General features: G+C 43.3%; 1 protein-coding gene across 1 annotated transcript in view; it reads left to right on the top strand.

Moving 5' to 3' along the window:
- LOC141116681 (NACHT, LRR and PYD domains-containing protein 3-like) overlaps positions 1 to 22,136 on the top strand; it is a 135,629-nt gene that overhangs the window by 84,762 nt on the left and 28,731 nt on the right. Inside the window, exon 5 of the mRNA XM_073609072.1 lies at positions 1,587 to 3,294. Within this exon, the coding sequence (XP_073465173.1) occupies positions 1,587 to 3,294 (1,708 nt within the window). The remainder of the gene's footprint in view (positions 1 to 1,586; positions 3,295 to 22,136) is intronic.

Here is a 22,136-nt window from a genome sequence, read left to right as displayed (position 1 = left end):
GCCACAGGTGATTGATAACTATAAAGTCACTCCCATACAGACTCACTCAGTACATAGACACAGGCAAACCGCTATTTCTTCAGAATAACAAGAGGTAGGAATCTGCAACAAAGTTTGTTTAACCACTTGCTTACAGGGCACTTAAACCCCCCTCCAGTCCAGACCAATTTTCAGCTTTCAGCGTTGATGCACTTTGAATGACAATTGCGCGGTCATACAACACTGTACCCAAAATAAATTTTTAGCATTTTTTTCCCACAAATAGAGCTTTCTTTTGGTGGTATTTGATCACCTCTGCAGTTTTTATTTTTTGTTAAAAAAGTTTAAAAAGACCAATTTAAAAAAAAAGTATATATTTTTTATATTTTGTCATAAAATTTTGCAAACAGGTAATTTTTCTCCTTCATTGATGTACGCTGATGAGGCGGCACTGATGGGCACTGATAGGTGGCAGTGGTGGGCACTGATGGGTGGCAATAATGGGCACTGATCAGCACTGGTGGGTTACACTGATAGGCAGCACTGCTAGCTGGCACTGATTGGCACCACTGGTGGGCATTGATAGGTGGCACTCATGGGCATTGATAAGTGCTACTGGTGGGCACTGGCAGGTGGCAATGGCAGGTGGCACTGGCAGGGGGTACTGGTGGGCACAGTTGAGGCAGAATTGCCTCTTCCTCTTCGGGACCGATGTCCCTTGCACATAAGCCGGTGACCGGCTTTTTTTATCCTCACGCTTTCAGCGTGAGGAGAAAAAAAACGATTACCGAGCTTTTGTTTACATCATGTGATCAGTTGTCATTGGCTGACAGCTGATCACGGGGTAAGGGGCCGGGATCTGATCTGTGATCACCCGAGTCTCAGTGACTCGGTAAACACAGCGCATGCCGCACGCACCCTGCAGGGGGCGGGTGGGGAGCGTGCAAAGGAGAGGCCATCATATGACAGCCCCCTGGAAATTCAGGTCCGCGCTGTGGCTGTCATTCGGCTATAGCGTGGATGCCAATGGTTAAATCCCTGCAGAGGACATAGATCACCCAGAGGGGAATGTTTTTTCTCAACAAAAGTGGAGGTACTCTTTAACCACTTGACCTCCAGAAGATTTTACCCCCTTCATGACCAGGCCATTTTTTGCAATACGGCACTGCGTTACTTTAACTGACAATTGCGACAATGTACCCAAATAAATGTATCTATTTGACAGCATAGGAAAGTAAAACTGGGCAGGGCTGACATTATTTTTTAATAATTCAGTATAGAAAAGGCATAATGTTTTCTGTCACAAGAGGAAACCAGGATACAAGTGTATTTCTGGCAGGATCAATAGGTATTTTTCTTTACTTGCAGGGTATTTAGAGGCTAAAACATGGAGAAATATGCATATTGCAGATAAAAAAAATCTCTGTTTTCAAGTAATATCTGGATGGTTTAATGACCACACATGGTAACCTGTAACATTTGAAACTAAAATGTAGTAACAATAAAAAAACTTTATTAACATTATGAACATTACAGAAGAAAATAACATCAACATTCTCAACTTCTACTTTAACCTGATCTATACTATATTTTCATTATATTCCCAGATATTCAGGAAAAGCACAAACAATATCTAATGGAGAAGACTGAGACTCTGGTGGAGCATAGACCTCCAGGAACTACCTTGGAACCACAAAGATTCCTCATCAATGAACGTTATGTGGATCTGATTGTAGTCTCCACTGATCAGTTCAGGGAACGTCCACAGAATGAGATAATACAGACTGGGGTAAAACATGAGGAATGCTTGAAGGAAACACAAACTAGACTGGAGCACATTTCCCCCAACAAGCTGTTCCGATGGAACCCCCAGTCACATTGTGTACCACATGTAGTAATGGTGAGCGGAGTGCCAGGAATAGGGAAGACCACACTGATGCAGAAGTTTGTCTATGACTGGGTGACTGGAAAACACTACCAGAGATTTGCCTTTCTCTTCTTCTTCAGATTCCGGGACCTTAATAGACTGGGAGAGGTCAGCTTGGAGGAGATGATTCTTCATCAATATCCATATCTGCAGAGTCAGATTGGAGATATTTTACAAGATCCAGAAATACTTCTGTTTATATTTGATGGATTGGATGAAAGTATTCACCAAATGGATTTCAGATCAAGTAAACTGTCCAATCCAAAACGGAGATCACATTTTAGTAAGATTGTGGTCAGTTTGGTGAGGCAGAGTCTTCTTAAGGGTCCCTCTGTACTGATAACCAGCCGTCCAACCAGACTGGCATCAGTAGATACCAGTGTTTTCCAGAGAATAGCTGAGATCATGGGATTTCTCCATGGAGACAGACTGATCTTCTTCAATAATTTCTTTGGAAATGAGGAATTATCAGAGAAGGCTTTTCATTACGTGCAGGAGAATGACATGCTGTACACTTTCTGTTATATCCCATCATACTGCTGGATCATCTGTACAGTGTTATCAATGTGCTTCAGATCCCAACCAACAATCACTGATCAGCTGATGACATCATTACCCAAAACCGTGACACAACTCTTTGTGGTTTTTGTCTCCAACATTCTGGCCAATCACAGCCAGAATAAAGATGGTGGTCACACTGCCCGGGAACTACTGACCTCTATTGGGTGGATGGCAGAACATGGAGTCATGAATCACATAATTGTATTTGATGATCGTCATCTGGAGTCATTCAGTGTGAGAGATGATAATCATGTCTTTTCCTCTTTCATGATGGAATCTGGTCAGCCTCCTGATGTGGATTACACCTTCTTACATCTCACTCTTCAGGAGTTTTTTGCGGCTTTAGTCCACTTTATGAACTATAATCCTGACAGATTACAAAAAACACTTGATAAGGCTGAATCTTACAAAGACGGCCGTGCTGAAATATTCCTCCGTTTCCTCTGCGGTCTCTCAGACTCTTCTACTAGATCCATGTTAAAGTCTCATGTGGGAGAATTGTCCACTCAGGCTGCCAGACATGTCATCACCTGGATCCAGAAGAAAATCACAGACCAAAGATATGGCAAATCTACAGAAGACAAGAGAAAGCTTCTTAATGTATTCTACTATCTCTATGAGAGCAGGAATAAGGCTCTGGTGGCAAAATGTATTGGATCAAACAAAGTTGACTTTTCTGAGGTCCCCCTCAGCCCTCTGGACTGCTCTGTGCTGTCTTTTATCCTTAAATCCTGCAGAGAGATAGAAGTAGATGTAAATTCATGTAATATTCTGAGTGAAGGATTGAGGAAATTTATACCGGCTCTACACAATATCAAGAGTTTGAGGTAAATATTTAATCTGAATAATCACATTGCTGTAATAAATTGGTATTTTCAGGTGTTTTTTCCAGAGAAATTACTAATTATTAGTGTGATTTGTTTTCTGTTATATGCAGACTGTACACATCTATTTATCTTAATACATCAGATAAGACTTAAAGTGAATGTAAACCCTCACATATACCCAGTGAAGTGAACAGACTCAGATGATACACAAAGATAAAAAACAAATCCTCCTACATACGTTTTACATGTATATCTGCTGTCGCCATCTTTATACACTGTTTAGAAAGTGAACGTCGTGTTAGATTGTTTTCTTCCTGTTCCAGCACTGGGTGTGGAGTCTGGGCATACACTGTGTGTGAGATGATTGGAGGAAAGGCACACACCCCCCTCCACATAGGCAGAGGAAGGAAGAAACATGCAGAGCTGTTCTGTGAATAGACAAACCCTCTGATAATCTATTTATAGCACCCACCCTGACACAAATTTCAGCTGCTTTTATCTCCTGTGCCAAAGAGTTTGTCAGAAGTTATCACGCTGATAACAGAGGAATGAAGCATCAGAAACACACTGGACACGGGGCTTTGAAGAGAGATAAGTAAACACTACAGATATATGTGCCCAGGTCAGTTTTCAGGAATGGGGTGTACAGCCACTTTAAAGTAGAACTAAAGGCAAAACCTTTTATTTTTGTATTTTTTGATAGAGTAAAGGAAGGTTAAAGGGTGGGAATAACACCAACAACCGTCTCCGTCTAATGCTGACAGCTATGTACTGTAATTTGGGCCTATAACGCCCTCTGGAGGTAGCGTGTGGTAGGTAGTTGTAACCAAAAGAGAAATACATAAATTTCTTATGAATATTTGAATCTTACCCAGAAAGAAGAGATGAATGAAGTTGGGTTTATACCTTTTGATTGATAGAAAACCGATCAGGATGGGTGCAGTGCATGTTAAAAAGTGGGTGTGAATGAGTATATGTGAATAAACCAGTGTGCTTTAGGTTACTTTCACACTACTCTGTATCAAAAACATACAAAAAATGCATATGAGTTTTTGCTGCATTTTTGCAGTGGTTTTCCTGTATTGTTACATTTAACATAACACATGATGTGTTTTTGCCATGTTTGTGTTGTGTATTCCCCATATCACTTCCCACTATCCAAATGCAATTTCCAGTGTGACTATGCAGTGCTACTTGCTTGCACGTTTGATGTGACTTTGATGCAACTTCAGTGCTACTTTAGAAGTTCTCAAGCCTGGGTTCACAAATTGCATGACAAGGGAAATCGCATTATATTCAATGATGCCCCTCCGATCATCTCAGCACAGTGCAATTTTGGAAAAGGTTCCTGGTGGACTTCAGTGTGAATTCAGCCCCATAGCCTTTTATGTTATCTCACAAAAGTCACATCAGCATAGATAAGAAGCATTCCTATACACTTTGATGGATCAGTGTTTTTCTAACCCTCGCCTCTCCTCCCTGGTCATCCTTCATCCATTGATTTTGATACAGCTGCGATTTTGGAGCCTTCCCTGGATCCTTCATTCGACCCTTTGAAAAAACCCTCCACTCTAGTTGATCTATGTACATTGCAGGGATTGTAACAAACTTTGTTGCAGATTCATAGCTTTTGTTATTCTGAAGAAATTGCTGTTTGTTTGTCCATGTGCAGAGTGAATGTGAATGGGAGTAATTTTATAATTATCAATCAGCTGCTGCACTTGCAGGGGTCAATGAGGAAAGTGGCAGGGTCTGCATCTATTTAGACATGATTTCCCTTTGGCAGTATCTCAACAAAAATGACATTTTTGTTGCAGGGGGTGCCCAAAATCTGACTTGTATCTTAGTGCAGACTTCTGTTAAAATCAGTGAGCCAATCACACAAGCAGGACATGACATTTTCAGGGGGCGTTCTGTACACCATCTGTGTACATCATCTCTCTATACCATCTGTATACAGAACACCTCCAGGTTGCCATATTGCATTTTTGAGAAAATGACAGCACTGCAGATTGAAAAGGAAAGGTCCCCTATTCGGATACTCACTTTCAATTCTCTTAGATCTTCCCACAATATTCCATTGCAAGAGCATTGTTGCTGCCTGCAGCTCAGACATTTTGTCTTTCAACTTCTTTGTTTGCAAACTCCACATTACAGCCTGACTTCTTTTAAAAAGTATCTGCAAATCATGCCCGTACTCTTCAGGTATCATCTCACTCGTATTCTCCGCTATTGTCTCTCGGAGAAAACCTCCAGTAACTAGCTATTGAGGTCAATGGGAAAGTGAGTTAGGGGCTGCGCTGGTTCCAGAGGATTGGTAGGTCATGACACAGAATATTGCTAAATGTTCCAAGAATGTACTAATGCTAGAAAAAGCGTACAAAATAGTGTACAGCTGGTACTATACTCCAGACCGTTTTGCGTGCATTATTCAATCAGTATTCTCAATTATGATTTCATGGTTGTGCTCAAACAGGCACAATGGTGCACATCTGGTGGACATGTCCAAGGGTGAGCAGACTGTGGATCAGGGTATACGTGGTACTATGTACACTACTTTACTCCAATTTAAAAAGAAACTCATATGAGGCTCTACTTTTTTTTCCCTCAATATAAAATACTTAAAGAAAATGAAATAGCAGCAAATCACAGGTACCAAAAACATATATTACTATTCTCCCCTATACCACCTCCCTCCCCCTGTACTATGAAATAGACAGCACCACAGGTCGTCTGGTATTCCAATTCCTGTAACCTCTTCAATACATTTCTCCACCTCTTGCCAATACTCTCACATTTTAGGACATTCCCATCATATATGAATCATAGTGCCCTTCATATTACAACCTCTCCAACACAATGGTGATTTCTCTGGTTGATATTTTTGTGCCTTCTCGTGTGTTATATACCATCTTGACTTATATTTTTAGTTAATTTCAATTGTATTTATGTCTATTGCAGAGCTATGAACTGCTTTTAGTATTTTACTTCTTTGTCATTCTTCTAATCGTGTTCCCCATTCCCTTTCCCATTTTCTAATGAATGGAGGGATTCTCAGCTCTGCCAACCTCGTGAGTAGGGATGAGCCAAAAACCCCCCTGTTCGGTTCGCACCAGAACATGCGAACAGGCAAAAAATTTGTTCGAACATGTGAACACCGTTAAAGTCTATGGGACACGAACATGAATAATCAAAAGTGCTAATTTTAAAGGCTTATATGCAAGTTATTGTCATAAAAAGTGTTTGGGGACCTGGGTCCTGCCCCAGGGGACATGGATCAATGCAAAAAAAAGTTTTAAAAACGGATGTTTTTTCAGGAGCAGTGATTTTAATAATGCTTAAAGTGAAACAATAAAAGTATAATATACCTTTAAATTTCGTACCTGGGGGGTGTCTATAGTATGCCTGTAAAGGGGCGCATGTTTCCCGTGTTTAGAACAGTCTGACAGCAAAATAACATTTCAAAGGAAAAAAAGTCATTTAAAACTACTTGCGGCTATTAATGAATTGCCGGTCCGACAATACACATAAAAGTTCATTGATAAAAACGGCATGGGAATTCCACAAAATTTAAAAAAATAATGTGGGGGTCCCCCTAAATTCCATACCAGGCCCTTCAGGTCTAGTATGGATATTAAGGGGAACCCCGGCCAAAATTTTTAAAAATATGGCGTGGGGTCCCCCTCAAAATCTATACCAGACCCTTCAGGTCTGGTATGGATTTTAAGGGGAACCCCGCTCCAAAATTTTTTTTAAAAATGGCGTGGGGTCTCCCCAAAAATCCATACCAGACCCTTATCCGAGCACGCAACCTGGCAGGCCACAGGAAAAGAGGGGGGACGAGAGAGCGCCCCCCCTCCTGAACCGTACCAGGCCACATGCCCTCAACATTGGGAGGGTGCTTTGGGGTAGCCCCCCAAAACACCTTGTCCCCATGTTGATGGGGACAAGGGTCTCATTCCCACAACCCTTGCCCGGTGGTTGTGGGGGTCTGTGGGTGGGGGGCTTATCGGAATCTGGAAGCCCCCTTTAACAAGGGGATCCCCAGATCCCAGCCCTCCCCCCTGTGTGAAATGGTAAGGGTTTGTAACCCTACCATTTCACAAAAAAAGTGTCAAAAATGTTAAAAATGACAAGAGACAGTTTTTGACAATTCCTTTATTTAAATGCTTCTTCTTTCTTCTATCTTCTTTATTCTATCTTCTATCTTCCTTCGGTTTCTTCCTTCATCTTCTTCTTCTTCTGGTTCTTCCTCCGGTGTTCTCGTCCGGCATCTTCCTCCGCAGCGCCGGCATCTTCTTCCCTTCGTCTTCTGGGCCACTCCGCAGCCAGCATGATGGGATTGGAGGCTCCTGCTGTGTGACGCTTCTCCTCTTCTGACGGTTCTTAAATAATGGAGGGCAGGGCCACCCGGTGACCCCGCCCTCCTCTGACACACGGGGACTTCCCTGTGGCATTCCCTGTGCCGTTATTTAAGAACCGTCAGAAGAGGAGAAGCGTCACACAGCGGGAGCCTCCCATCATGCTGGATGCGGAGCGGCCCAGAAGACGAAGGGAAGAAGATGCCGGCGCCGCGGAGGAAGATGTCGGACGAGAACACCGGAGGAAGAACCAGAAGAAGATGAAGATGAAGGAAGAAACCGAAGGAAGATATAAGAAAGAAGAGAGGAGATAGAAGAAAGATAGAAGAAAGAATCCCCTTACCATTTCACACAGGGGGGAGGGCCGAGATCTGGGGGTCCCCTTGTTAAAGGGGGCTTCCAGATTCCGATAAGCCCCCCACCCGCAGACCCCCACAACCACCGGGCAAGATAAGGATGAGGCCCTTGTCCCCATCAACATGGGGACAAGGTGTTTTGGGGGGCTACCCCAAAGCACCCTCCCAATGGTGAGGGCATTTGGCCTGGTACGGTTCAGGAGGGGGGGCTCTCTCGCCCCCCCTCTTTTCCTGCGGCCTGCCAGGTTGCGTGCTCAGCTTTTTGGGGAGACCGCACACCATTTTTTTTTTTAATTTTGGCGCAGGGTTCCCCTTAAAATCCATACCAGACCTGAAGGGCCTGGTATGGAATTTAGGGGGACCCGCCCACCTCATTTTTTTTTTACATTTTGGTTCAGGGTTCCCCTGTGGGGAATTCCCATGCCGTTTTTATCAATGAACTTTTATGTGTATTGTCGGACCGGCAATTCATTAATAGCCGCGAGTAGTTTTAAATGACTTTTTTTCCTTAGAAATGTCATTTTGCTGTCAGACTGTTCTAAACACAGGAAACATGCGCCCCTTTACAGGCAAACTATAGACACCCCCCAGGTACGAAATTTAAAGGGATATTACACTTTTATTGTTTGACTTTAAGCACTATTAAAATCACTGCTTCTGAAAAAACTGACATTTTTAAAACTTTTTTTTGCATTGATACATGTCCCCTGGGGCAGGACCCCGGTCCCCAAACACTTTTTATGACAATAACTTGCATATAAGCCTTTAAAATTAGCACTTTTGATTTCTCCCATAGACTTTTAAAGGGTGTTCCGCTGCTTTCGAATTTGCTGCGAACACCCTAAATTGTTCGCTGTTCAGTGAACTGGCGAACAGCCGATGTTCGAACATGAGTTCGACTCGAACTCGAAGCTCATCCCTACTCGTGAGTATTTTATAAATCTGTGCTACAGAGTTTTTCACAGTCTGCTGTGAATTACAAAGATGTTCCATTAAATTCAGATCCTCTTCCTTTCTAATTGGCTGTGGTAGAGTTGATACAGAATGTTTTAGCTGTAAATACCTCCATTCATTCAGTGTCATTCAATCACCCCTGTGTTTTAATTCCTGATATGGGCAGATCTTTTCTTCTTTTAGTATACAGTGGGGCAAAAAAGTATTTAGTCAGCCACCAATTGTGCAAGTTCTCCCACTTAAAAAGATGAGAGAGGCCTGTAATTGTCATCATAGGTATACCTCAACTATGAGAGACAAAATGTGGAAACAAATCCAGACAATCACATTGTCTGATTTTTGAAAGAATTTATTTGCAAATTATGGTGGAAAATAAGTATTTGGTCAATATCAAAAGTTCATCTCAATACTTTGTTATATATCCTTTGTTGGCAATGACAGAGGTCAAACGTTTTCTGTAAGTCTTCACAAGGTTGTCACACACTGTTGCTGGTATGTTGGCCCATTCCTCCATGCAGATCTCCTCTAGAGCAGTGATGTTTTGGGGCTGTCGCTGGGCAACACGGACTTTCAACTCCCTCCAAAGGTTTTCTATGGAGTTGAGATCTGGAGACTGGCTAGGCCACTCCAGGACCTTGAAATGCTTCTCACGAAGCCACTCCTTCGTTGCCCAGGCGGTGTGTTTGGGATTATTGTCATGCTGAAAGACCCAGCCACGTTTCATCTTCAATGCCCTTTGCTGATGGGAGGAGGTTTGCACTCAAAATCTCACAATACATGGCTCCATTCATTCTTTCATGTACACGGGTCCGTCGTCCTGTTCCCTTTACAGAGAAACAGCCCCAAAGCATGATGTTGCCACCCCCATGCTTCACAGTAAGTATGGTGTTCTTTGGTTGCAACTCAGCATTCTCTCTCCTCCAAACATGATGAGTTGTGTTTCTACCAAACAGTTCTACTTTTGTTTCATCTGACCATATGACATTCTCCCAATCCTCTTCTGAATCATCCAAATGCTCTCTAGCAAACCTCAGACGGGCCCGGTCATGTACTGGCTTAAGCAGGGGGACACATCTGGCACTGCAGGATCTGAGTCCCTGGCGGCGTAGTGTGTTACTCATGGTAGCCTTTGTTACGTTTGTCCCAGCTCTCTGCAGGTCATTCACTAGATCCCCCTGTGTGGTTCTGGGATTTTTAAAGAAGAAGATACAGGTCTGTGAGAGCCAGAAATCTTGTTTGTTTTGTAGGTGACCAAATACTTATTTTCCACCATAATTTGCAAATAAATTCTTTCAAAAATCAGACAATGTGATTGTCTGGATTTGTTTCCACATTTTGTCTCTCATAGTTGAGGTTTACCTATGATGACAATTACAGGCCTCTCTCATCTTTTTAAGTGGGAGAACTTACACAATTGGAGGCTGACTAAATACTTTTTTTCCCCACTGTATCTTTCAACTGTGTATTCTTAATTCATCCTGCAAATTATTAATTTCCATTCCCTGGTGAGAATATGGAAAATTGTTATCAAATACAGTACTTACCGTAATTATCCTTTCCTGGCCTGTCCGCACGTTGGCACACAATGGGTTAATGCCTCATCTGGCGCCTTATAGGACCACCTCTTCATAGCTAAATAAAAGACAGCCCCTCCCCCACTGAAGTGTTCAAAAACCTAGCCTGGGACATGCCACTAGGGAAGGAGTCCTGTGCTGACGTGAGGACAGGCCAAGTAAGGAAAATCATTGTATTTGATAACAATTTTCCATATTCCTGGTTATGCAGACAATGGGATATAACTAGTTGAATAAATGGGCGGGAGAGAACACATGAAAAGAAACACTGACAATCAAAGGAAAGCCAAAGGCAAAAAATATGAATATGTCTCATCCCAAACCTTGCAGAACTTGCTGACTGCATGCCTGTAAAGTCAAGTGAAAGGCTAGCTGTCTCACATATATCTTCCACTGAAATCCTGGCATAACTGCCCCAAAGGCTGCCACCCCTCAGGTCGAAGAAGCTTGTACCTGTTCATGGGCAGAAAGGCCTACTTCCTGCATGCCAATCTAATCACCAATAGAAAAGGACTCAAGAACTTGACGGCAAAATCAAACGATTGTCCACTTTCCTCATGTCTTTTGACCATTTGTATGTACACTGGTAGCAACTTGTGTAAGGACTTGATGTCTTCCTGTTGTGTACTCAGTGAATTGAGCTTTGGAGATGGACGTAGTATAACTATTTCTGGTAAAAAGACACAAAAGGGATCTTTACAGGAAAGTGCTGCAATCTCTAACATCCTTCTGTCTGAAGCAACCACTGTCAGAGGAACTACTAGAAACTTACCACTAGAAACTGCAATGGAAATGAAGCTATTGGAGCAAAGAAAGCCTGTACTAGTGCTTTCAGAACCAAGCCCAAGTCCCATGAAGAAAACAAGGATTTCCTTGGTGGTCGCATATGGATTACGGTCTGCATGAAGTATTTGTTCAATGGCTCTTACACCCATCTGCAGCCTGAACAAGAGGATAAAGGCAGAGACCTGTACTTTAATGGAGTTGTATGCCAGACCAACCTCAAGCGTCGATTGTAAAAATGTCCAAGATATTGGCTAGAGCTGGAGACACAGGAGTGAAAGCTTAGCTAAGCAAACAGCACAAACTTCCTTCATATACTCTTATATGTAGCGTTCATGGTCTTTTGGTCTTCACCAAGGTCTGAACAACCTCGGATGAGAATCCCTGCACTACTAATCTGGCTGATTCAATAGCCAGACTATTAAGAGTCTCATTGGATTGGGGTGCTGCCATTGACGTTGGCATAAAAGATCTTTCTTGACCAGAAATGGGATTGGTGGTGCTGATGACATCTGGGGAAGCAATGAAAACCAAGGCCTCCTTGACAGGTGCAAAGCACCAGTATGGCATAAATTTTTTCTGTCCATTGGAAAATAATTTGCCTAACTGATCCATTAGTGGATCCTGCTCTCCCGGTAAGTAGACTGCCGTTAACTGTCTGCAAGCGGCTCTCCACCTAGCGAAAAGTTTATGTTATGAAAAGTAACAGGAAAAGACAGACACTTGGTGCCCCCTTGGTGGGCAATGTAAGCTACTGCTGTCCTGGTGTCAATCATCAACTTCACTCAGGCCTCTTGGAGAAAAGATCCTGAAAGGCTTGCAAGGCTAGTAAAAACTGCCTTAATTTATCTCAGTCAGAGCATCTGCATTCCACTAGGCTTCAATGCCCTTGCACTTGTCTCCTCAGACTGGAGGCAGACTAGCATCCAACTGTAGAATTATTCCATCTCCTGGGCTAAGAGGCATGCCACAAAAGAGGCACACTGGTGTCCAAAACATACGTTCTTGCTAATTTGTGCAGACACAAAGACCTTTTGATCTATAGGCAGCCCATCCCATTGACTGAGGAAGGCAAATTGAAAAGCCCCCATGTGCCACTTGGCTCAAGTCAGCACTGGAATGGCCACTGTAAAATGTCCCAATGAGGACAATGCAATCCCTCGCTGACATAAATGTTGTCTCCATGACTCTTCATACACAGAATATAATTTTGCAAACTTTGCAATTTTGAAAAACCACTTGACATATTTGGGCATGAAAAATTACTCCAAGATCCTTCACAGATTAAGAAGGGGTTAACTGTTTTTTCTATATAATTTGTAAGATTCTGCGCTTAGGAATGGGCTGGGCTGCTGCCTACCCCGAAACTCCAATAATGGAGCAAATGTTTATAAATAGTAGAAAGAGGTAAGTGGCGCTGCCCATCACCTGAAGAGTGAACCTTTTAAAGGTGAATCACACTTCACATATAAAAGTGCAAGTGCTATTATAACCAACAGTAATATATATATATATATATATATATAAAACAAAGGAATTTGTGTAGAACCAGTGATCAAAGTATTAAAAAATGTAAAAATGCTTTCTCCAACTAGAATTATAACATTCGCAGCCTTACGCACTTCCCACGATATCCCTCTTAGAGAACATTTTAGATACACACAAATAAGACACTTTCTCCAATCCCTCATAAAATCACAAACTACCCCTTACACACTAACCCCGTTTGAAAGTCTTTGCAGATCACGGCCCCAATCCTCGGGTCTGATTTCATTAATTTATGCAGCCATTATTGGCTCCACAAAACCGCCTTTAAGACCATATCATCTCCAGTGGGAGGCAGAATTGGGAAAAAGGTTGGACCCAGGGGATTGGCAGGTCATGACTATTGCATTGTCCAAAAGCTCCAGGAATGTTCTCTTCTTGAAAAATGCATACAAAGTACTATACAGATGGTACTATACTCCAGCCAGACTGGCGAGTTTCATCCCATCATATTCCCCTTTATGTTTCCGAGGGTGTTTGCAAGAAGGCACGATGGCACACATTTGGTGGAGGTGTCCCAGGGTATGCAGACTGTGGATCAGGGTTTATGCACTCCTTCGAAGTCTTTTCAACACTAATATAAAGAGGGACCCATTTGAGGCCATCCTGGGGAAACCAAACACTGAACTGTTGCGACCAGAACGCCAACTGGCATCCCATATATTTACTGCAACTAAATTAACTATTGCAAAAGCTTGGAAAACCCCAGTTCATAGTTTTGAAGCGGTAAAAAAACGCGTTAATGACATCATGGTCAACAAAAAACTGACTGCAATATTATCTGATAAGCATGATAAATTTCTTCGGACATGGCAGCCATGGGTGAATTATGCCCACCCCTCTAGATTTGATTCTATGCTACCCTCACTGTAGTGGGTTTCCACCTCTTCACCCCGCGGACCCCCCCTCCCCTCTACCACTTTTCCTCTCCCTTCATACTCTCTCCTTTGTTTCCCCCCCATCTTTTCTACTCTGTATACCTATAATAGCTCTTCTCTGCTCTTTTCTTCTCTAACATTCTCTGGTCCCCCTTTGAGACTAGTCATTAAGCCTATGTAAGCATGTCACTGTACTATGTTCATTTATGTGTTCTTTTTGTTTCTGTATTATTAATGGTCTTTCTATTCAATAAACCTTTTGTACAAGAAAAAATGTAAAAATGCATAATATAATACCAAACTCATATGCTTGAAAAGTGACAATACATCAGTCCTATTGATGGTACACCTGATGGTGCATCCAGGCAAAAAAAAAAATGTGTGTATGTGTTCATCACACTGGCGTGAAGATAAAAAGGTGAAAATATATACAAATAAGTCCAACACACCAGTGTGAAAATAAGAAAGTGTGAATATATAAAAAATAAAAAGTCCAGTCTTTAATGCAAATTGCAATATTTCCAAGTGACTTGTGCAGGTGTCCAAAGTGACTTGTGCATACACTTAATCGTGAATCCTGTGTGGGAAGTGACACTCGTGCTCCCCCTTAGTTCCACACTCACCAGATCCTTATACCCCTACAGGGGTAAAGCGCATGTAGTCATATTTAGTTGCGATATCCAGATTGATCACCTCCTCCGTGGCACACCAAACCATAGAGTATCTGGCTCAGTGGGGGGAGCCACGTATTTCTGGTACATATTTTCCTCACAGCCCCATTTCCCTTCCCTCTCTCATCTCAGTGACAGTAGAGGCGGCTGAGCCCCAACTGTTTTTCCTGTTTGTTCACTAGTTGACTGAACTTGGAAAAAGGATTTCTAGGACAAGGCTGTGAATCTTTGCTAGCTCCTGGTTTACACCTGGGACAATCAAAACATCGTCCAAGTAATGGTAGAACCTTATCTCCAAAGACAAATTACTGCCACTACTGCCAACAACATCTTTAAAAAGTTTCTTGATGCTGTGGCAGTTATAAAAATGGCAAAATCTGAACTGGAAGTGACAGCCAGTCACTGCAAATCTCAGATGTCTCTGGTGTTATACACCGATTGGTATATGGAAGTATACATCAGCCAGGTCAATTGACTCTAACTGGTCCTCATGCTGAACTATCGCCATGACTGTTTGCACAGACTCCATCTTGAACCTTTTGTTATGTATGTACCCATTTAATTTCTTCAAACCCAGACAGTAGGCAAAGCTCCCGATACCTTGGGCACTAGAAAGAATGGAGGAAAACCGCAGATTTGTTCTTTTGGTGGCACCAGCACTATGGACTTGTTGCAGTATAATTCTTATACGTAACCTTGCGGTACTTCTGTCTTCTCAAGATCTGGTTGTCATTAGGGATGAGCTGAACACCCCCCGGTTCGGTTCGCAGCAGAACATGCGAACAGGCAAAACATTTGTTTGAACACACGAACACCGTTAAAGTCTATGGGACACGAACATGAATAATCAAAAGTGCTAATTTTAAAGGCTTATATGCAAGTTATTGTCATAAAAAGTGTTTGGGGGGCCTGGGTCCTGCCCCAGGGGACATGTATCAATGCAAAAAAAGTTTTAAAAACGGACGTTTTTCGGGAGCAGTGATTTTAATAATGCTTAAAGTGAAACAATAAAAGTGAAATATTCCTTTAAATTTCGTACCTGGGGGTGTCTATAGTATGCCTGTAAAGTGGCGCATGTTTCCCATGTTTACAACAGTCTGAGAGCAAAATGACATTTCTAAAGGAAAAAGAAGTAATTTAAAAATACTTGTGGCTATTAATGAATTGTCGGGTCTCTGCAATACACATAAAAGTAATTGAAAAAAAACGGCATGGGGTTCCCCTACAGTGCATTACCAGGCCCTTTGGGTCTGGTATGAATATTAAGGGGAACCCTGAACCAAAATCTTTTTAAAAATGCGTTCCCCCAAAATTCCATACCAGGCCCTTATCCGAGCATGCAACCTGGCAGGCCGCAGGAAAAGAGGGGGCGATGAGAGAGCGGCCCCCCTCCTTAACTGTACCAGGCAACATGCCCTCAACTTGGGGAGGATGTCCCCATGTTTATGGGGACAAGGGCCTCATCCCCACAACCCTTGCCCCGTGGTTGTGGGGGTAAGCGGGTGGGGGGCTGATCGGAATCTGAAAGCCCCCTTTAACAAGGGGACCCCCAGATCCTGCCCCCCTGTGTGAAATGGTAATGGGGTACAAATGTACCCCTACCATTTCACAAAAAAGTGTCAAAAATGTTAAAAAAGACAATAGCCAGTTTTTGACAATTCCTTTATTAATGTCTTCTCCTTTGCCCGCTTCTTCTTCCATCTTCTTCTGGTCTTCATTTGGTTTTCTTCCTCCATCTTGTTCTTCCCCCGCTTCTCTAGGCTTTGAAATTTGTGCATCAGCTTCCTTATCCATTGTCATTTGAGCCAATCAATGCCAATTGACTTCCCATCACTGCACATGCGGTGTATCATTCAACCAGTTTACCCGCCCTTATTCCCCATATAAACCAGTTACCTAGTGACCAATGTACGCTTCCCTGAAGACGTTCATAAACGAAACGTACGTCGGAGCGGTACGTGGTCACATGTCCAGATTCATCCTACCAACCTCCGGATCATCTGGTTAGCTAGACGCACGGGGTGGAACGCACGCCGCATGTGCGATGTGATGCGAAGGGTTTGGACACCATTCACCCTGACATGCAAGCAGTCCCAGTGCCGGGTAGGCACCGATAAATGTAAGAGGCCATTTGGCTATTTTATTGTTCTTCTTTTTTACGTATTAAACGATTTTACACTATGCAGATTCCCTTTTGTTTCTCATATTTCCTATCCTGAATGAATGGGACGGGAGGGATCTATGCCTAAAGTACCACCCAGCCTTCCAGCCTTCATGTGAACAGGCACAATTCTGTACAAGCGCTGATGACTCTCTTTTTAGTTAAAGGAGTCATTGGTATCTGGTAAGCAGATATCTATTATCCTCAGGTGATTTTTCCTCTTTGGTGACGGAACCTTTATATCATCGCAAGATTTGTTGCATCTTTGAAGATCTATGTGTCTGCTGTGATGTTGTTTTTTAACTAACTGTTTGCTCTGATCTCTTCAATGGATTGGGACAATCAACCACTACGAATATATCTATCACACTTGCACTAAGAACTTTTTTGATCTTAATATCACTTTTATTTTTATATATTTGTTTATTTTTACCATATACTATGTATTCGGTATATTTTCACTCTAGCACAAGCAGTACTGTATAACTCACTATTGTTGATGTGGATTGTGTGTGTATCTATTGACAGATACATATGGTTTCAGGTCTTTAGCGCCCCCTATTGTATACCATGTATCGTTCAACCAGGGCTGAGCAAGGCATCTTCTATTGCACTGATTTAAATGCCTGTGTGCGGCTTCTTCTTCCCAGTTTTGTTCTTCAGACGAACCGCATCCATGGGAGGTTCCTGCTGTGTGACGCTTCTGTTCTTCTGACAGTTCTTATATAACTGAGGGCGGGGCCACCCGGTGACCCCGTCCCCCTCTGACGCATGGGGACTTCCCTATGGCTGTCCCCGTGATGTAGAGTTACGTAAGTTACGTAAGTTACGTAAGTTACGTAAAAGCAGAGGATCGGAGGAAGAAGCAGAGGAAGAAGCGGGGGAAGAACAAGATGGAGGAAGAAAACCGAATGAAGACCAGAAGAAGATGGAAGAAGAAGCGGGCAAAGGAGAAGACATTAATAAAGGAATTGTCAAAAACCGGCTATTGTCTTTTTTAACATTTTTTACACTTTTTGTGAAATGGTAGGGGTACTTGTACCCCATCACGATTTCACACAGGGGGGCCTGGATCTGGGGGTCCCCTTGTTAAAGGGGGCTTCCAGATTTCGATAAGCCCCCCGCCTTTAGACCCCCACAACCACCGGGCAAGGATTGTGGGGATGAGGCCCTTGTCCACATCACAATGGGGACATCCTCCCCATGTTGAGGGCATGTGGCCTGGTACGGTTCACGAGGGGCGGTGCTCTCTCATCCCCCCTGTTTTTCTACGGCCTGCCAAGTTGAATGCTCAGATAAGGGTCTGGTATGGATTTTGAGGGGACCTCCACGCAATTTTTTTTTTAATTTTGGTGCGGAGTTTCCCTTAATATCCATACCAGACTTGAAGGGCCTGGTATGGAATTTAGGGTGACCCCCATGCATTTTTTTTTTATTTTGGTTCGGGGGTCCCCTTAATATTGAAAACAGACCCAAAGGGCCTGGTAATGCACTGTGGGGGAACCCCATGCTGTTTTTTCAATGACTTTTATGTGTATTGCAGAGACAATTCATTAATATCCACTACTGCTAGTACTTTTAAATGACTTTTTTTTCCTTTAGAAATGTCATTTTGCTCTCGGACTGTTGTAAACATGGGAAACATGCGCCACTTTACAGGCATACTATAGACACCCCTCAGGTATGAAATTTATAGGAATATTTTACTTTTATTGTTTCACTTAAAGCATTATTAAAATCACTGCTCCCGAAAAAACGGCCGTTTTTAACACTTTTTTTTTTGCATTGATACATGTCCCCTGGGGCAGGACCCAGGTCCCCAAACACGTTTTATGACAATAACCTGCATATTAACCTTTAAAATTAGCACTTTTGATTTCTCCCATAGACTTTTAAAGGGTGTTCCGTGGCTTTCAAATTTGCCACGAACACCCCAAATTGTTCGCTTTTCAGCGAATGGGCGAACAGCCAATGTTCGAGTCGAACTCATGTTCGACCTGAACAGACAGCCCATCCCTAGTGGTCATGAATGAAAGGATTTGGTGATTTTACTACCAGCTAACTGTCTGATGTTTGTCGCCCAAACCCTCCAAAAAAGGAGGCTATCCTGGCTCTCACTGGAAGACACTGGTTGGGCCCACCTTCAAATACTTTCTACATGTCTAGCAACCTGCTCTGGGTTTGATTCCGTGTAAACAGGAATTTGAGCCCCCTGCACTGTGATCTGGTAAATTTCAGACTGGCCTACAAGATTTGGCCTCCTGAACCCTTCTGCAGATCAACCAACTTGAGCAAAAAAGATGGCTGCTTCCTCTTATTAGACCGTGGCCACACACTGGACAGTTATTCTGTCACTCTCTTCGTCCAAAGTTTTGCCAAACAACAACCTTCCATTATGGGGAATGTAACAAAGGGCTTGTTTAGAAGCTTCATCCACCCTCCAGTGGCACCACCACAAGGCTCTAATGGCTGCGACTGAATGCGCTAGAACTAGGTTTATTGAATCCTCAGCCAAAAGTCAGCAGCCAGGTCCAAGTCCTCCAGAACCATGCCCACTCCTGCAGGTTCCTCTTGAATTAAAGGCCGTTTCTTAATGATTTCAACATCACATTAATGCTGTTGCTAGTCAACAGGCAAAAAACCTGCCACAGTATATATTTTCTGTAAGTCTGTGGACCAGTTTACCACAATTTCTGAGTTGAAGTGGTCTTTCTGCATGCACATTTTTGAGGTGTTTAGGTGCTTTTTCAATGCGTATTGCCATGTTATAGACGCGTTCCATAGAGAAAAAATGTGACATGTTCTCCTTTAGTTAAGTGTACTAGAACACACTGAACTGGTGTGGTGTAGGCCATTGGAATCCATGGTAAACACTGTTCATGCATTTTTGACTTGAATAAAAACGCATTGGACTGTATATAGTGTGAACCAGCCTTAGGTCCACTTTTCAATCCATAGGATCCCTAAAGGTATTGAAAGGCAAAGACACGTGTGCACCAGATGCTGGCAGGCCCCATCCACTCCTGGAAGTGCGTTGCTTAAACATGTATCAGCCAACTTCATTGTAAAGCTTGGAGACCTTTACTGTAAATTGGTCTTTTTGTCACATCTCTCCTATTCTTCATCAATGAGCTTTTAACTCTGTCATTATGGGAAAAAAGTCCTTCCTTTTCACATTTGGAAATATCTGCTTGCGTTTGTGATGGTTGTGCCTGCGTCTTGCCTGTGACATAGATATTTGTCACATACTTTCCGCTACAGCCTCTAGGCTTTGAAACTTTTGCATCAGCAAAAAAATTGAAAAAAAACATAATTCTGTCAACAAGAAAAAACAGGTACCTTGTCTCTTTAAGACCCATCTGCTTTCATCCACTTCAGAAGCAGCAGGCAGCCTTCCAGAGGCAGATAGGAGACACAGAATCTGAGACAAAACCAGTAAGACTTTCTAACCCCCAGGAACACAGTACAGCAGGGGAGCAAACAGCAACAAGTTATTACCTCACAGGAGAAAACTGGCTGGACTGCAGAGAGAGGAGAGAAACCAATTCCTCTGCCACCTCTAAGACTGTTTAACCACTTACTGGAAGGATTTACCCACTTCCTGACCAGGCCATTTTTTGCGATACAGGAGAAAAACACAAAAGAAAAGCGCCTCTGAGTGCAGGTATTTATTGAAGGCACATAACAAGTAATCCACACTTACATGGAAGTAACGGATGACAAGCCACGGGAAGGCGAAACTCCTGGGTCAATGCATAAAAGCCATAGCGCGGATCAACAGTCCAGTGATTGATTCGAGACAGCCGCGGTCACCCGCTAGGGAACCGGCCAGCTGAACTCACTGTAGATCTAAACAGCTGAGAAGCCGCTCGCTGGCGTGTGACATCATCGGAGTATGGGAGATCCACAACGCGTTTCAGAGCATGAGCGAGGAGACACTTAACAAAGGACCACGCATGCCCAGTGTGAGCCTCGCGCATGTTCTGAAACGCGTTGTGGATCTTTTAAAAAACAAATTTCTTCATCAGTTTAGGCCAATATGTATTCTTATACATATTTTTGTTGAAAAAAAATTACAATAAGCGTATATTGATTGGTTTGCACAAAAGTTATAGCGTCTACAAGGTATGGGAAAGATTTATGGCATTTTTATGCCTTTTTTTGTTTGTTTTTTACTAGTAATAGCAGTGATCTGCGATGTTTAGCAGTACTGCGACATTGCAGCACACAGATCGGACACTTTTGACACATTTTTGGGACCATTGACATTTATACAGCAATCAGAGCTATACAAATGCAGTGATTACTGTGTAAATATCACTGGCAGGGATGGGGTTAACACTAGGGGGCGATCAAGGGGTTAAATGTGTTCACTTGTTACTGCTTCTTACTGTGGGGGGATGGGACTGACTGGGGGAGGAGAGATATCGCTGTTTGTAATTACTACAAACAGCAGATATGTCTCTTCTCCCTTGTCAGAACAGGGATTTGTGTGTTTGCACACACAAATCCTGTTCTGGCTCTGGTGCCCACGATTGCGGGTGGCCGGCAGCAATCGCACCTGACGGCCATGTGCATCGGGTCCACTGCTGTGCAGCGGGCACGCTCCTGCCATGGCTCTTAAAGGGGAAGACGTACCGATACAGCGATTTGCGGGAATGTGCCCCTTTGCCAACGCCTATCAGCGTGAGCCAGTCAGCAAGTGGTTAAAGCGGTTGTATACTTATTTTTTAAACTCTTACCTACAGGTAAGCCTATAATAAGGCTTACCTGTAGGTAAAAAAAAAATATCTCCTAAACCTGTATGGTTTAGGAGATATTCCCCTCACAATGAGCCGCTGACTGCAGCGGCGCATGCACACAGGGGATTCTCGGCTGAAAGCCTGGCAGACGCCGGATCTTGCCGGAAAGAAGTCTCCCGCGCGCATGCGCGGGGGTGACGACATCGCAGCTCCGGCCACTCACAGCGCCGGAGCCGCGATACCCGGAAGACACGCCGGGGGAAATGTCAGCTCCCTCGGCGTGGACCGGGTGAGATGCCGGCACCTCGTTCTAAGGTAAGTATCTCATAATGAGCTAGTATGCGGTGCATACTAGCTCATTATGCCTTTTCCCTTACAGGTGTAGGGTAAAAAAAAAAAGTCAGCGGGTTTACTACCGCTTTAAGCTTGTGCTTGCTGACTGGTGGTCACTACCCCATGCCGCCCATCTCCCTGCCCTCTGTGACATCATCCCCTGCCTCTCTCAGACTGAAAACAAAGCCAGGAGAGTGGCATGCTGCCTATACAAGACAAGAAAAATCCCAATGGTGACTAGAGGATTAGATCAGAGTTCGAGTCGAACCCATGTTCGACCCAAACATCGCATGTTCGACTGTTCGTCGAATTTCGAACGTTATGGGCCGTTTGCGCCAAATTCGAGTGGTGCGTCATACTCCATAATTCACTGCAGCATCGCAGTGCATTGCTGGCTGATGATTGGCCAAGCATGCACTATGACCTGCATGCTTGGCCAAACACAGCACCGTCTGTACAGAGAGCCGTAATTGCTAATGGCCAA

Source organism: Aquarana catesbeiana, linkage group LG13, assembly GCF_042186555.1.
Source record: "Aquarana catesbeiana isolate 2022-GZ linkage group LG13, ASM4218655v1, whole genome shotgun sequence".
Lineage (NCBI taxonomy): Eukaryota > Metazoa > Chordata > Amphibia > Anura > Ranidae > Aquarana > Aquarana catesbeiana.
This window is presented reverse-complemented; position numbering and strand designations above follow the sequence as displayed.